Source organism: Triplophysa dalaica, chromosome 22 (assembly GCF_015846415.1).
Source record: "Triplophysa dalaica isolate WHDGS20190420 chromosome 22, ASM1584641v1, whole genome shotgun sequence".
Classification (NCBI taxonomy): Eukaryota; Metazoa; Chordata; class Actinopteri; order Cypriniformes; family Nemacheilidae; genus Triplophysa; species Triplophysa dalaica.
The window spans coordinates 1,123,795-1,142,367 of NC_079563.1; the positions used below are offsets into that span (position 1 = coordinate 1,123,795).

At 36.9% G+C, this 18,573-nt stretch overlaps 1 protein-coding gene across 1 annotated transcript in view; it reads left to right on the forward strand.

Annotated features, from left to right (window-relative positions):
* Positions 1 to 18,573, forward strand: part of ror2 (receptor tyrosine kinase-like orphan receptor 2) — a 100,317-nt gene that overhangs the window by 41,891 nt on the left and 39,853 nt on the right. Inside the window, exon 2 of the mRNA XM_056736476.1 lies at positions 9,005 to 9,085. Within this exon, the coding sequence (XP_056592454.1) occupies positions 9,005 to 9,085 (81 nt within the window). The remainder of the gene's footprint in view (positions 1 to 9,004; positions 9,086 to 18,573) is intronic.

Here is an 18,573-nt window from a genome sequence, read left to right on the forward strand (position 1 = left end):
TCAATTTTGCACTATACTTTTAATTTAATGTGATGACCTATTACTCTTGATATATTTGTCCTTGTTATGACTACCAGCATTCTTGCCGATAAACATAGAGCCCAGAGGGAGTGAGTTTATGTCTGAGGAGCGAGCTGTTATTATCCTGTCATTTGTGTGGAAGATCTGAGAACATAGCTCTTGCACAGCCATGTAATTACACTTTATCCTTGAAAATACGCTAATAGAATCCCATCCCTTTTGAATGTTGTTTTAAATGTCTCCTCACATCAAGAACAATAATTATATGAGCATAAACACCAACAGACTACAGTGTTATGTTTATAATGCATGAGCCATTTTAATTTGACTGAATTTTGATTGGCTGTGTTTAATCGTTAAACAGCCAAAAAAAAACTCTTACATTCTCGTAAATCTTGAGTGACTATAACTATAGTTATCAGTTTTGCTGCAATTTGGCCTTATGTTTGATAAAAACGTTACATGATCTTTACTTCCCTTGTTCTATTCCCTGTATCATCTCTACCTCAGTGAATGCCTGTCAGTTCCCCCAGTCACTGCATTCTGGAATAGTCACATATGTCATCTAATATGCTATTATATATATGACCCATTTCCTGTTTTAAGTATGTACTGTTTTAAATTTTGAAACCCTTTTTCGTAAAAATCAAATGTAGAGATTTTAAACAAAATGCAAATGTATATTTTCATTTAAGGATAAGAGCTTTTCATTGATTCATCTTTTGAAATAACAAAAGTGAAAATCTTGGAGTTCTACTACTGGGCCACTTACTGACAAAATTCTAAGAAAACCTTAGGAATGTGTGCTTTTCCCTTAAAGGAGTCATTTCATGAAAACCAGACTTTTTCCATGTTTAAGTGCTAAAATCATGTCTCCAGGGCATCTGCCATCTCTGAAAGCGTGAAAAATGCCAACCCAGAAACTTTGTTATGTGAGCCTATCTCTGCAAGCCTGTGAGAAAATGAGCGGTTCAGATTTCGCTCCCTTTCTGACGTAGGCAGCAGTTCTTATTATAATATTTATAATACAGACCAACACAGAATACTGTTCCCAGCCTCCCAGGAGACAAGAGAGCTGGCCACACTGAACGAGGCCAAGCTGCAAATAAAGACATTGTAAATACCGGTATGTTTTAAGTAAGACCTCATGGACCTGTGGCAACTTAAAAGTAGATAAATGTCACTGTGACACGGTTGTCCATCACTCATAGAAAGCAATATGTGTGGCTTGTAAACATGCGGTGGGATTGTCCTGTGTAACGTTACTTTCACTTAGAGAAAACACAATGTGTTTGTTTTGAGTACTTTCACTTATTGAAAGCAGTGTGTATGGTTTGTAAACACGCAACAGGTTTGTCATGGTTACATGAGTTCCCGCCACCCTCCCGTTTTGTTTATTCACCAGTGAAACCCCGAGACGCGATCGCGGGTCTCACTCCCAAAAGTGATCGTGAAAGTGTTTTTAAGGCTACTTTCACTTGTTGAAAGCAGTGTGCATGGCAAATACGCGATGGGTTTGTCATGTGTGTTTTCGTGCATAGAAAACGTGACACCTTTGTTAGTAGTCTGTTCGCTTATAGAAAACAATGTGTTTGGCGTTTAAAGACGAGACCTTGTTTCTAATTTTTTTGTGACCCTTCTTTCTTGTTTTGTCGTAGCCCTAGCTGCGTTTTCTGTTGAAATGGGGGCGTAGACTATCAGCTCATTTTCACTTAAAGACAAACCGAAACGGAGTGTTTCTCCTCACGTGGAAAACTGGGCCATTAGAGCATGGTACAATCAAAGATCTGTGGTGTATTTTGAGCTGAAATCCTGTGGACCCCTATGATTTATATTACATTTGTGTAAAAGTAGAAAATAATCTCCTCTTTAAAATTACAGAACATATCCTAGTAGAGTAGCTTTCGATAGTTTTCAAAAATGTTTAACTGAAGCTTGCTAGTAACTTTCTGCAACTAAATGAGAATAAAACAGAATTTATAATCTTTGGGAATAAACAGTTTGAGAGAGGACAAACTGGAAATGTTGGACTACCATCCTTTAATATAAACAACCATATTAAGTCTCTAGGAGTCATCTTGGACTCGGAACTTTGATTGGATCGTCAAGTAAATAGTGTTGTGAAAGCATCCTTTTTTCAGTTGAGAAAACTGTCAAAGAATGATTTGGAGATTGTTATACATGCTTTTATTTCTATGAGGTTGGACTTTTGTAATACTTTTTATCTGGGTTTAAAGGAGTAGTTCACTTTCACAATAAATTTCCATGATAATTTTCTCACCCCTATGTCTTCCTAGATGTTTATGGTTTTTTTTCTTTAGTCGAAAAGAACTTAAGGTTTTTGATGAGAGCATTTCAGGATTTTTCTCCATATGCTTGACGTTGGTGTTTACAAGTGGAACATGCAAATTTTCAACGTAATTACACATTACGTGAAGTCATGAAAGCACATCGCAGCTTAGCACTTATCTGTTTTTCTTCTAATCTCTATCTGTCACATTATACTTTATTGTACAACGGGATGTCACCAGCAGTCACTTTAACTGCTGCTTAAATTCTGATTTATAAATGCAACATCATCGGACAAAATCACAATACAGTACATCTACATTAACGATTGCCTTTTCTCGACAATGTGTTGCTGTATTACGAAAGCTTCTTTGATTTTAACCTCAATCGTTACAGCATTTTAGAATGTACTTTAAGAAACTTGGACAACGTAGCTGCGTCTTCGAAGGCTGCATACGTCCTCTGGAGATCACATTCGTCGGCCTCGTAGGCATCTACTCTCGAGTGTCTGAAATGTCTTTGGTCCAGCACCTGGATTCGTTTGGCGAACCAGAATAAAGATAACAGCTAACAGCTTTGTGTTTTTTGGTCCTTGGCCCAACCAGAATCGTGTTCTAAACGTCATGTTTGCGCCCATGCTGAAACGATGACTGCGAAGTGTCTCTCAAAGAGAAAACAGCGTTGATATTTATTATTCAGGTCACCCGTGTGATGGAAACGGCTATGTTATGAGAGACAGTTGCTAGTCTCCCTTTTGAATTTCCACTTCTAGAGCTCTGCTCTTCTAAGTGAGTTAAGCACTTTGGTGCAATTGATATTCTTCCGAAGTTTCAGCCGCAGAAGCTGTTGTTTACAGATGATATTTAATTTGTTTAGAGACATTTCAATACGTTGATATGTCGTCAGGAGCTGTGGTGATTACTTTTGTATTACTTTTATCTGTTTTTTTTAGCTTTCTTTTTAATGAAAGCTCTTATAACTTGCATCAATCAGGTCCTGCACTTTATCTCTCTTAATAACTTCCATAACATCAGCCCCACTCATTATTTTCTCAATCATGCATGTTTTAAATCCAAAACCAACACCCCAGACACGCAAACACTTTGGTTCTGAGTAATCTAACGATTATTTTATCGATTAGCCGACTGTGCAGTGCACAGTATAGACATTCCTGAGTGTTTAACACAACATAAAATTCCTGTTTTTGCGTATATTTTGCGTGCATTGCATCTCTTTCCCAAGATAGGACACCAAGGTTCTTTGCTTTGCCCTAAAAAACACGAAAGCAATGCTTATTAGAACAACAATTATGACTGTGGGGTATTTTAAATCTACTCTAAACCTCATTGTCGTACTATGCTATGATTAGTTTATTTGAATGCTAACATGGCTATCTAGCAGCTGTGCACTTTGGTGGTGCTAGGCTAACCAATTAACCAACGTATCTTAGCTCTCTGTGCAGTTTGTTCGTGCTAGTTAGTAGCTGACGTTCATGTTAGCTAACGTCAGCTACTATAGATAGCGGTGTTCTGCAGCCTTAAGCTAGCTTCCATTCAGTCCAACATTAGATGATAACTAACATTAGCTAAACACAGCGGTCTAGGCGCCAGTAGCTACCTAGCACAAACAAACTGTAAGATAGTTAGCTAGCAACACCGAAGTGCGGAGAGCTCAAGCTACACTACACAAAAATGTAATTAATTAAGCCAACGTTAGTACTTGTTATTGTCTCCTTCAATGTGACAATGGAGTGCCTCCGATGCATACGCTCCAACATTGCTGTTGTGCTGGTATGGTATGCCAACTCCATTTGGCAAAGAGCGTAAATAACGACACCTTTACGTTTGGGACTAAATTTGAAGTATTCCCATACTCATGTTTTGGTCTCCCACGTGTGTGGCAAGCTGCTGCGAAGCGTCGACACAAAAATATGATGTAGACGAAAAAAATTTACGTTGACGTCATCGACGCGTCGTTACAGGCCTTGTTCTGAGGGAAAGGCATCCAGTTTTAATTAGGAAAGGTGCACCTCTCAGAAAACTTAAACCATAGAAGGTCATTTTAGATGTTTAATTACGACTTTGAGCATTGGGGTCGTGAGACGAGGGCAACGTATTCATTTTTTATGAATATCTCAAATTCTAACAAAATCCATATTTTTGCTGTAGCTCAAAATTGTTGTCATGTGATGAGCTGCTGCTCCATTGGTGTCATATGTTGCACTTAAAAAAATTGTGCAGGCCAAAAGGTTGAAGAAATAGAATCAAAAAAATTGAAAACAATAGAACCATTCCACCCCCCCATTCGCGTATGGTTGTCACCTTTATCACCTCTTTCGTGAGTTTGCAGGTATGCTTTTCCTTGCTCAAAGTTGCTCTCAGATTGCTTTTAAGATTAGATTCCTACGTTTAAATTTTAAAAACTAAATTAAGAGCTTTCTTAGAGGATTCTTGTAAGCTTTAAGGATACAAACCCTGGTTTCTAATCCCTTCAGGATCCCTATGATTGATTTCAAATTGTTGAAGAAATCTTCTTGCTGATTAGATTAAAGATCTAAAATTGAGATCTTAGAAATTACTGGATAGCAACACTGTACATCTAGCAAGCTCTACTCTGCTTCTCAGAACTTTGTTGAAGGCCTTAAGGGAAAAACTGCATATGGTTTGAACTACAAACAAATGTTTCCTCTTGCCCTGTCTTTTGAAGTCTGTTTCCAATAGCTCGGCCAACTATGAGTTTACTGCGATGGTGGTCCTCAAGTTCTTGCATTAATAACAATACTCCTTTAACAGATTTGATTGATTTATATTTGACAAACCCTTGTTAAAACTTTTTTTGTAGTTTGAAACTCCAAAGGAAAGCATATTTTTTGTAACTGTGTAACTGTGTCCATCAATGTGTTTTTTCGTTAATTTGCACAGAGCCTTGTTGAGTCATACCTAAATCACCATGAGATAAAAAAAAAAATATTTGAGTAAAAACGTTAGCCTCAAGGATATAAGGAAACTGCTATGCTCTAAAACACTGACAAAATGTGCTATAAAAGCCGGTGAAGGAGCGCCTGAAATGAGCCACTCATGGTCCTATATTGTGAATGATGCATAGTGCTTTAGAAAGGAGATGAGAAACATTTTAGGCAGTGCAAATATGTTGTCCATTTGTGTGAGTTAATTTTACTTTTGCGACATTATCATGTGATTAGGGCTGTAGCTATCGATTATTTCAAGACCATAAATATATATATATATATATATATATATTTATTTATTTATATATATTATATATAATTATAATTATTCGTGCCATCCTGATCTTGTACGCACACATGTAGGCCTACCGTACCTTTAACTCATTCCCCGCCAGCCATTTAAAAAAAAAGTTTCCAGCCTACGGCAGTGTTTTTTAACATTTTCACCCAAATTTAATGGCTCACAGTAAATTTTCTGTAAAGAATATATTGTCAAACAATATGTTCAATGAAAGACCAGAGTCTCAGCTTTTAAACAAAAGAAACTGTTTTCTTCTATCTTCATTTGTTCGTTTTTTATCACTCCGTAGATGTGGGTAGGTTTCTTCAAAAATGCATCATTTTGATTTGAGATAATTAACATTTTTGTCAAAGATTGCGCCCAGATTCCACTGAGAACAATCATTAAAAACCGCTAAAACATATATGTTCTAGGTTCTGGGTTCTGTACTTTTTCCCAAAGGTGTGTAATAGCGCCACCTGCTGTACAACAGTACATACACTGATTGCTGTAATAACTCGTCTTTGGCGGGTTTTTTTAAATGACGAGATAACTCGTCAATGGCGGTGAAAGGGTTAAGTGGCTTAACCAAAGTGACTTTGACATATTTAAAGTTCTAATAAAATTAGAAAAAAATTACAATTATTAAGTTATATAAAACGTTACTTTTGTTCAACCAAACAGACTTTTTTTAATCAAATAAAGCCTTTTTATCATTCTCAACTAACTTTTCAGCCCACTATAGCAAACTGAATTTACCAGTCGTACTAAATGAGCAATGCTCATTTACATCTTGCATTCTCTGTGGTTCACTTTAAATGATTCAATGATCTATTATATTCGCTAGTGACTGAAAAGATGACTAGTTTAATTGAATCTGTTCAAATGAGTCATTCGTGTGTGAGTCGTTCTGAACGCAATGTGCATTCATACTGGCGAACTCGCTGTTTACAGTATTTGCTGATACAACGATCCAACTGCACAGCTAAAAACATTACAATGGTGTATATCATGTTAATTTAAGCAAAACGTACTTGTAGGGCTGTGCACGATTAATCGCGACCACCAGTAAATCTTGCTGAAACCGAGCTGGCTGCGATTATCCAAGGCATTGATATCTTTTGGTCCGTGAAGCAGTAGGAAATGCTGCTCGATCTATAACCAGTGCCAATTTGAGTCACTTAAAATGTGCATTTAAAAAAGCAACACCTGTCAAACATGAACATTATAAAAATACTTTATTATCATGAAAATACCTGAAGAGGTTTGGGAACAGTGATAAAAACATGTCCTTAGGCCTTTCCTAGAACTACATGTGTTATGGTCTTCTTCTGCAGTGCGTATTTGGAGTGTTTGGAGAAATGTATAATAAAAATTACTAAAACATTTTATGATTTTACTTAAAAATGTAACTTGCAACGCCTCTGAAACTTTTTTCTAAACTTTTTTATCAATACATATTGTATAACTCTTCTTTACTTTATGAATCTGGCAACCAGTTCCTGTCTAACTGCTCTCCAGATGTAAGATGGAGTGTTAACAAGCTTCTACGTTCTCATTCTGGCTGAGAGTGCACTACCCCCCTTCTGGATCTGCACTCTCCTACGGGGTGCCTCTGCATACTCCAGCCATCTGATGTTTGCCATCACCTCTTTATGAGAACTCAGAGTGGCCTGCTTACCGACAGTTGCCATGGAAGCAGAATGCCAAAAAAGTAGAATCCACTGTGAAAGGCTGTGATTCAGAGGGTTGAGTGCTTGCAGGCACTCTGCGCCAAAATAATTGTCCAAAGTCTTCACACTTGCCCTTTTATTGGTCACCCTGTAGGGCAGTAGAAGCTTTGTAGTTAAAGCTCTGGGCTGCTATTGCTAATACAATGCAGTGTAGTGTATTTTGGATATGTTTTGTACCCATCTACAAACATGCAGCATGTTTGTAAGCACGGTTGTTTGCAGATCCAGTTTAGTTTCAATTGGGAGAGCATTGTGAAAGCTGCACAAAGGTCATGGGATCCCAGGAACCCACATACAGTACTGCCTGGGCATTACACGTTGTATAATGACTTGTGTCTGCGCAGCCCACATTGTATAATTGATGAATGACAGTGTGAAAGGATCGCTTATCCCTTACACATCCAGTTTAAGCCTATAACATGCTGGGTGTTTGTGTTTTTTTTAATTAAAAAAAAATATTTGACCACATAAAAAACAACCACAGCTCTTTACTAAAAGATGTGCTCGTTAAGAAAACAGAAAGCATATTTTTTGTGCAATTACTTGCTTGCCAGTTGAGTTTGTCCCAAAACTTTTTTCATAATTTCCAAAAAAAAAAAATATATATATATATATATAAAATGCCCACATTTGAGCATTTTGTGTTTTTAGGGTGCATTAAAGACAGTTTTCCCTATATATTTCATCATTGAGAATTTCTTTTAAGAAGTTTTAAAAATCTTGTCTCGTTGTAGTGAACCTAGTCTTGTGTCTCAACTGAGTGGATAAATGTCACACCCCTACTTTGGAAGGGATCAATACATACATGCATGTATAAAATAATTATGACAGAATTAAAAGTCCTGTCTAGAATTCAGTCCTAACGACGGTAAGGTGGTCCTTATTCTACACTCCATACAGGGTTCAAGTGGTCACTGCTAGCTCTCCCCCAACAACGAGCAACGACAACGAGCAGCACCCGCTCTGCCCAGTCAGAGCACTACGAGTGTAGACCGACCGTTCTGCCCAGTATAGGTGGCCAGAACAACTGTATGAGGGTTTGCCGATCTCGAAGCAAAGACTATCCAGATGGATTGTGCATGCCGTCATGGTGGTTTATGAATTCCTTAGCTTACCATGTCCGTTTGGGGTGAAAGCCCACTCTATAAGAGGTATGGCTTCCTCCTGGGCATGGTCTACGGGGATATCTATTTCAGACATTTGCGCCTGCCCTGCAAACACACGTCTTATCTGTCTGACCTGGGCATGGCCACTGAATGTTATGAGCCCCTGCATGTGTTCATCTTATTCGGTTATGCTACTCTGTTTTAGTGCATATACTGAGCTCCGGTGAGCCTGAGCTCCCGCTGCCGGACTTTAAAGTGCCCTAATAAGTGTCTGGTCTCCAGTTTGCACGCATTTCTTAAGTCCGTCGTAGCACGGCGTGATGGGATGTGATTCCTATAGCATTTGCCTCGCAATGCGAAATTAAACGTATAGAAAGGGAACGATAAGGTTACTCACATAACCCTGATTCCCTGAGGTAGCAGGAACGAGCATTGCGTAGCGGGTTTTCTCATCATTTTTTTACTTTAGTTTTATGGTCACATGACAGCAGAATGGGTTTGTCGTTAACTTTAATAGCAAATTATATTGTAAATTGTTAAAAAGTTGCAGGATGATATTGAAAAGTTACTGGCTGAATTTTCAAACCTTGTGTTCTTCTCTCTGCAGTAGCTGATGGGAACCTTTCAGAGTCTGGAGAGGTCGAGGCTTTAGCCGAGGCCCAAAGTGGAGGTTTGCCAACATCGGAAGGTACGGTAATCGCAGACCTCACTCAACTTAATCAAGAAAGCATATCCTGATTTTAACAAATTTCTATAAACTACACGACTGCGCAAATGCGCATATATCATGTTGTTGTTAAAAAAGATAAGCGTATACAGTACTTGAGGCCGCTGAGCACACACTTAGCGACCAATTTTGATAAAGTGCTTTATGTTTTCTGTTGAATCAAATTTATTCCATTAAGTCCCGAAACAGAGTTATCAATGACAGCTGGATTAGAGCAGATGAACAACATGATTAAAAACAAATGATGGAAAGAGGTAATTGAGCACATCACAGTTAAGATGCCGTTTGAAGCCTAATGCACAATTTACATGTTTTATATTAAAAATCTAAATTTAAAAAATTTAATTTCAGTAATTGATTCTGTTGTTTTATGGTATATTATATCATGGTCTGTTAGTAGTGGAAGTTTAGGTAAATGATCAAACTCCATAAATTAATGATTATAATGTGTGATGAGGAAATAGTGATAATGATGATGCTGTGTAGTAAGTGAAGTTATTCTATTGTCTTGATTTTGTCTTTATTCTATTGTATTTATTTTGCCTAGTGTGTTATATTTCAACAATTTCTTATAATTAATAAAAAAATGTTTTTGTAATAAAAGGTTAAGATATAGAGTAAAGTACTGAAAAAGGTAGGGTTAGGTACCATTCATATTTCAACCTGTAGGTTACCTGGAACTCGGTGCCTGTAGCCAGCTGTTTTTCCCGGGCCTTTACCCCCTTGTGTAATAAAGACATTTATTTCAGTGAAAAAAGTAAGTCCAAACCTGTAAATTTAACATTGCACCTTGATGTTCTACTCACCTTGTTTGTTTTTATCATGTTTTTCAACTGCTTTAATTCAGCTGTTATTAATAACTTTGTTTTGGGACTTTGTGAGATGATTTTATACAGAGTCAAGTGTTTATTTATTTATTTTGTACGTTAATTAGAACAGTCTGCTTTTTAGCATTTTTTAATTATACCTATGCGTGAGGTTAAATGTATGCTATCTTTCTCTAACGTACTTGCTCTCATGCAGCACCCAGCACTAGATGGTGCTTGATTTACTGACTAGTCCTTTAAAGTACCGAGTTCAGTACCCAGCCCTAACCGTTGGTAGGGTTGGGTAAATAGACACTGGCACCTTCCATCACAGATTTTGAGCCATTGTTGTACCAAATTTGGACTCCCCTCCAAATTATGACTCCCCACATTGATATGCTGCAAGATTTGCTAAGATTTGCTAAGATTTTCTAATTCTAAATTTAAGGGGGGGGGGGGTGGCGGGAGGAGTCATTTTTTGGCCCCACACTGTGATTCCAAGTCCCCATCCTCCTCCGCAACTGTATCACTGTCGTCATGTGACTCGTTGCTCTGTGCAAGTGGTAAACATGAAATCAAGCACACACAGACATTAAGAATCAGTGTATAAATCTCAAAAATGGGGACAATCAACAAAAGTAAACTTCAAGGTGCAATGACTGCTGGGAAACACCATGGGACACAAATATTTGATGATTTTCAGCATGCATTGCAGTTAATCTGTTTATCTGAATTAGTGTTGATTGTAACATTGTTGAGATTCATACACTGATAAGTGCTGGACAATATATAGTGATTCACACTATACATGTCTAAATCGATTCTGAAATTGATTCTGTGTTTTATGCACAGCTCTTCAATGAACTTCGGCTCTTTGATCAGTCAGAAGTACTGCTCGATCTTAAATCACTGCGAGATAGTCGTTTATAATGTGCATTCAGGCGGAGGTGGTTCCATCCTGATCTTGTACACACGTAGGTACCTTTAAGTGGCTTAACCAAAGTGACTTTGACATTAAAAGTTCTAATAAAATTAGATGAAAATGACGATTATTAGGTTATATAAAACCTTACTTTGTTCAACCAAACAGATTTTTTCAAATAAAATAAAATAATTTTCAACTAACTTTTGTGCCCATATAAGCCAAATGAATTATTAGGTTATATACTAAATGAGTATACTAAATATATACTAAAATATATAATATATATAAAAAATATATACTAAAATATATAAAAAATATACTAAATGTTATATACTAAATATATCTTACTAAATGAGTAAAGCTCGTTCACATCTTGCATTCTCTGTGATTCACTTTAAATGATTCAATGATCTCATATACGCTAGTGACTGGCTGAATCCGAAATCGCATACTCAATGAGTATGTGCTCAATTTCATGAAGTACCCGATATACGAGGGATAAATGGGTACTCACTGTTTTGCCTGAATGGGTGTAGTATGAATGCGATCGGCCGTCGTACACCATGTTGACGTGATCATGTGGTGTAATTCTTCTTCTGTTCCTTTTCAATGGCCGCTAGCTAGCAACTTACGTTCGAGGTGCATATCCGCCACCTACTGTACTGGAATGGGGGCCATAGATTTGCCATGTGATGTTATGACAAGCGCAACAACTTAAGTTATGAGAGACGGGTTGCATAAACAACGAAACGTGGGTTTTGTACAAGTAAACAACACATGAAACAAAGCTTTCCATTTTCTTCAAGTACAGCACATTCAGAGCTTTTTATTTTCATGTATTTTCATTTTTACCTTGTAGGGCTATATGCTTCTGATAAAAGTCAATTAAACGGAATGCAACACCTTTGTGATTTTAAGATGTGTTTTCTCAGTATAATTTCGGCAATAACAGGCCAATCCACACTTCCCATTGTGTAGAATAATTATGCCAATGGAATGTTCTTTTAGTAATAGAAACATGCTTGACTGTAAACTGCTGCAAATTATTTTTTTGTCTGTATTTTAACTATTGGTTGATGTCTCTCACGTAGATACTTTACTCCAATATGCATTCTATTGTAGTATTAAGAACAACCTGAGAGAATCTCTTCTGTGGTGTTTTTATGTGCCAAGTATGTTTTAACATGGACGTTATCCAAATGTTATCAGACCACACTCTCATTTTACTTTCCCTTTCTCCTCATCTGTTCTTTTCTTTCCTTGTCCATAAAACTACACCATTTTTACACATCTCTTGATTTTTTCCTTTGGATAGATAAGTAATTTAGTTTTAGGAATTAATTGGCTAAGGGCTTGTTTGTGTTTTGTTATTATTCCTTTATAAAAGGTGATTAGAAAGTTGAATTGCCCCAAGTGTATCCCTTGAAACCACCTGATTAAAATTGTCATGTGAGTAATTATCATGTATTTTGTCATGTCTGTAAGTTAAAAAAAACATTAAAGCAATAAATAATATTGTAAAGGGCAAATATACAACTCAAACGTAAATAAACTGTTGAAACTATGCTCAATATTAATGCTTCGTATTTAAATTCTAGGAATTAAAACTATGCAAAATATAAAACACGGTAAATTTAAGAATAAAGCAAGGTCAATGTTAATGTTACATTAGCTTCACAATAATTAACAATATGTTTAATTGTATATGAAAGTGGGCTGAGACTGTTTTGCGGGTTGTGCGTGGTATTCTGTCGCGTGGGGTCTCAAGTAGAGCATCTGAGGTATTCGTCGCGGAGTACTTCTAATCTTGCCCATCTGGGAATTTCTCACCTACTCTTATATGAATACTGACGATCTCTGGGACAGGGGGACAACTCACATTATTAAGGACTAAATTTGGGCTTCCCTGGCTGTTGTTTAGATACTTTAAACCTCGTGTTTTAGAAATTTGTCTGACTTTCCCCACCTGACCGCAGATTCAGTTTTTCAAGTCACATTCATCTCTTTTTTTTCCAAAAGAGTGATTGAATGCGATTTCATTTTTTGGTTTGATTTAATGTGTTATGTTACCGTTTGTGCAGGTATAAGATGTCCAAAGTCACAAAATGTAAAGATTTGCTAAAAACAATGTTACTCTAACTAAAAGCGAAGTCTGATACAGATCTGCTCAAAACGCAGATTTGATTAGAAGATCAACATCAGTAAAGGCTCTGCGCTGCATAAGACATACAAAGTAATACAGCCAAAATCACCTCATATATCCACCCTTCAAATGTATGGTGATTTGTCAGACGATGTCGCAATAATACATTTAGGATTTTAGCAGCAGTTAAAAGTAACAACTGGTTGAATTAAACATTAGGTATTATTGGGTCATTTGTAATCAATATTTTATACTCGTTTTTGATATCTGACAACAGAACAGATAATGTATGAAAATAGCATTCTGTTGTGTTTAAATACCATATAATGTAACAGATCAGAGAGTAGAAGCGAATCAGATTTCAAGTGCCAACACTAGACCCTTGATGACATCACAAATATGCTAATTACTGTGTGACATCATCAGCGCCACAGTCTTTCAAAATTCTGTGGGAAATACTGGATCAATTGAACCACATTATATTTTTGTAAAACATTTTGATAAAAGTAATTCCAAACTGGTGAGTTTGGAAATAGATTAAGCCATTCTCTTATCTCTTATCTTAGTTTCCATGCTCAGGATTCATTCACCATTCTCCCATCAAATGGATAACGCCAGTCTGTGACACTTTAAATACCAGTTAAAATACAAAGGTTTATAATTGATTAACTGTTTACGTAACTGTATGTAGCTTTAGATTGTTAGCAAGTTTGCATGTTCTCTGTGTGTCAGGGTGTGTTTACTCTGGGGGCTCTGGATTCCTCCCACAGCACAAAGACATGGTTAGGTTGATTGAGGATTCCAAATTGTCCCTCCCCCGACTTGTGTATAGATTGACTTGTGTATTTAACAGACTTGTGTAAAGATTGACTCGTTCTCGCCATGAATATTGCCTTAGATGCTGTAATGGCATTAAGAATTAAACAATGAATAAACTTAATATTATCAGCCACTTTTCGTATTTATGCCTCGGATTTTATACAGGCTTCTGATAGCATTTTCTGCATTGCGGCAATAATAAGAACATAAATACAGTATTACGCATGGCTCCAGTGATTTTTTTGATAGTTTGATATGAAATAGCTAGCATAAAACATACTTGTTTTCCTTCTACAAAACACTCCCACACCTCGTCTTTGAAGTGGTCATTTCCGAGTGTGGTGCGACTGACACAAAGGAAACGCATGCAAGATCTAAGCTAAATTAAAAACATTTCATTCCTATTCCAGATACACTTATACGTGTATTTTTTTAAAACATTAATTTTGTGTCTTTTTTGTGTAATCAAATATATTTTTCAGTGTCAACTTAGTAGCAGCTGTATCATTCAGACCAGTCGACTAGTCTCGCACATCCCTAATACCTGTATGTACTTGTATATCTCTTCGTATAGAACTTTTTCAACGCACTATTAAAAGTCATTTTTACTGTAATTTGGGATAACTGCAGTAAGTGCTGCCTTTTTATTATTTCTGGTGTCATGTTTGTGTGCTTTAATGTCACACAAGCCTTTATGCATGAGAAGTAATGAACTTGTCTTTTGTATTCACATCTGGCATGTATTCAAGTTTTAACATGCAAACTTTACCGGAATAGGCCTCGCTACAGTTTGTCCTGTTGTTTAGAGTTGCTCAAGTTGGGGGCTGTTGTTCATTGATATGAAACAGTCATGCATGTTAGTGGGCTTTCTGATCATTTCTCTTCAAAGCATTAACTTAGCTTGCTCAGCACACCCTGCAATGAGTCGTTGATGTTTCCACACAGATTATAGATTGTGGAGTGCCTGTCACAACCAGCCTTTAGCAAAATGAATGTGTGTGTCTTTTTCAGGTATCCTGTGCTCTGGTCTTTGTCATCAAATTCTTGTTTTTTTACATTCTGGTCGTGCAACTCTTATCTGTGAAATCCTTTAAGACTTATTTCTTATGTCATGACTTGTTGCTACAAAACACAAAAGAAGATATTTTGAATTGAATTTACCTGTACAGATATTAAAGCACAAAGATACACACTCAACATATCATCTTTTGGATTCCACAAAAGAAAGAAGGTTAATACAGTGCCCTCCACTATGATTGGCACCCTTGGTATTATGAGCAAAGAAGGCTGTAAAAATACATCTGCATTGTTTCTCCTTTTGATCTTTTATTAAAAAATTCAACAATATTTCAACATTTCATTAAAGTAATTCGATTTTTTTCTCTTATAAACTCTGGTCACAATTATTGGCACCCTTGTCAGGGCTCTAGAGTCCGACACTGCGCACCGGTGCGACCAGCCGTTCGAGGGAGAAAAGTATCTCCGCAACTCTCTCTGTGATTCAACAACAGACACACATTAGGCCCATATCGTGTTCTAAACCAATCAGAGATAGTGAAGGGCGGTCCCCCTCTGATTGGCCGAAAACCTGTCGGATGTCGCGCTGGGACGCGGGAAAGATAGTTCACCTATCAAAGTAAACCACATAACATGAAGAATGAAGAAGTATTAATGCACATTTCCCGCCAGTCATGTGTAAACTATGGCACCCAAAGGCTGCAGCGCCAGGAGTTATCATCGCTCCGCTGCTCACGCGAGCCGGAACCCGATCGCAAAACATATCAAAAGATCAAAAGTCCAGACACTATGCACATGTTAAACAACGTAAAACTTGCTTCACTGCTTATTAGTTGTTGTGCGTCATGTTATAGTATCCTTGTGTAGTGATAATGGCAGAGCTCTCGTTCTTTAAATGTGCGCTGCACCTTTTTTCTTACTTTCGTTTTATTCAAACGGTTTGGTACAGTATAGAGTTTATAGACTTCAAAACCAGGATTTTTTTTTTTATTGTATTGTTATTAGAGTAAGTCTCTTAACACTGTTAAGAGACTTTGACCTGTGATACTGGACTGTTGTGCTTTTATTTTCATCACTGAACTTTAAACACGTTTTTCTCCAAATTCCGTTCCTGAACATCATAGCGCTTCAGTCGACCTCAGGCATAACTTTAGTTACATACACAAGATATGGGCAAAATAAAAACTGATTTGGAAAGGACTTGAATATGGTATCAAAAACTGTATATAAATTTGCTCCATGTGTTGGGTTTTCCCAGATCTAATCACATATGAACATAAACATTAAAAGATTCAATATATAAATGAATATAAACAACAACGGCTTTATTGGGCATTCGGTTGTATTAAAATACAACAAGTTCCGAGATGCCACTACAGCGTGATGACGTCACAGACATACTAATTACCACCTAACACGACCTTGCACCATAATGACGGGTAATAACAGTTTATGACGAAGTTTTTACGACCCTGTCAGTCAAAAGAATGCACAATAAAAAGTCTAGCGGTACCTCTGGTGTGTACATCTGAAAATGCGTGTGCTGCATTCAGACAGAGAGCAGAGTAGCCTAATGCCGTCAGTTAAACAGAGTGAATGTAGCAGGGGATGATGAGGGAAGATGAAAAGATCAATCGACAACTTTTTCGTGAATAACGTAATTTAAGGCCTGATCCTTTCGAAATTCATAATCAATGCTCTGACACGGAGCCTTCAAGCCCTGGTCCATTTATCTTGATATTTTTTTAATTTCAGCTCAGTGAAGCACTTTAAGCAACAACACTTTTTCAATAAGTTATCTTTCATGTAGATTTGTTCTTCAAATATAGAACTTCGTGTTGACCAGATTGTTAGTTAATCATTTACAAATACATTTTGCCTATATGGACATTTAACAAAAAGTGAACTGGTAAAACCAGTTAAATGTTAAATGTGTAAATGCGATGAGGTCAAAAATGTGGGTGCACCTTACTTTTGTGCTGGTGCACCTAAGACAAAAAGTAAGGCGCATCAGTGCAACCAGTGCAAAAAGTTAGTTAGAGCCCTGCTTGTATTGAAAACATTCTGCAACCACTATTTGCATGAAAAACAGCTCCGAGTCTTTTCTTTTATGTCTGACGAGGTTTGAGCAAGTCATTCGAGTCCATTCCTTCATACAGAATCTCTTAAGATCCTTCAAATGTTGGTGCTATCTTATCTTCAGTTCATACCACTCATTTTCTATAGTGTTCAGATCAGGTAACTGGGATGGCTATTGCATGATCTTGATTTTGCGTTCATTGACATATTTTTGCTGATTTTGATGTTTATTTTAAACCAAATTGCTGATGGAAGATTTTACCACGACCCATTATATCTGTTGGTATTTGATATAAAACATGATGCCATGTATATAAACAAGATGTCCAGGACCTCTGCTGTAAAGTAGGTCGACAATAATAAAGATCTGTCGACATATTTATCTGTTGACATGGGACATTTTTTGTGTGCACTAAACCTATCTTGTGTTATTGCTGCCAAAAAAACTCTTTTTCATTTCATATGGCCATAAAACACAGTCCTGTTTAAAGCTCCAGTATGGCAGATTAATATGTTGGAGTTTTTTTTGCATGAGAGCAGAAGATTTGTTTCTTGAACAGTGTCCCACTGATGGAGGTGCGGTTTTCCTTTATTTTTATTAAATGGTTTCTGACCCTAAATTTAACTGATTGGTTCAATTTTCCATCTGTACTCTTTGAAGAGTCTTTGGGCATTCAAATTCTTCTTCTCTGTGTGCATTGAGACAATATAGACAAACATCTAGTGTCAAGCAGATTTTCAACATGTCCAGTCCATTAAAACTACTTGATCATTGCCCTGATGTTGGAAATTAGATTTTTTTTATTGTTTAAACTATTTCCTTAAAGCTGTTTTGTATTTTGTGTAGCTCAACAGAACTATATGGCACATCAGAACTATATTATTTTGGTTTTATTCATTGTGATAAATGATTAAGGGGGTTTGGGCTTGGTGTTACTAATATTTATTCTCCTGTGCAACGAGAAGTCATGACTGGACAACATCATATTTCTAGTTGGCCTGGTGTGCTAAGAAAATGTAAATATCAACGGGAATATTATTGTGAGATATTTTATTTATAAGCATTTCTAAGGGTGCTAATAATTGTGATAAGGTTGCATAAGAGAAAACATTTTTTTTCATGATGTTATATTCCCCCCACTTTAAATATTTTACTTTAATGAAAATGTTTGAATATTGTTTGAATAAAAGATTCAATCCAATTCAATTCAAGTTTATTTATATAGCGCTTTTCAAAATGTGTATTGTTTCAAAGCAGCTTTACAGGGGCAAACGGGAAAAACAGATAAGTTAGAACACAGCACAGTGCATGGTGTTTAGACAACGAGTAAGATCATTCTAATAAATAATATCTAATTTCTAAATAAATAAATAAAATGAATGAATGCAGTCTCCCGGTGAGCAGGCCAACACTGCCCTGCTGTGGCGAGGAACCCAAACTCCAACGATTGATTAATGGAGAAAAAAACCTCGGGAGAAACCAGGCTCAACCGGGAGGGCCAGATCCCCTCTGACGTGTGATAGCTGCACTCAAACTGCTGACATGTGATTTAAGTTTAGCATTTAATACCAAATATTGTAACTTCAGCATTAATAAGACAAATAGTCCGTCTTTGCTCTTGGTTGGGGATGTAGTGGTCTGAGCTGGGATGGTCCGATG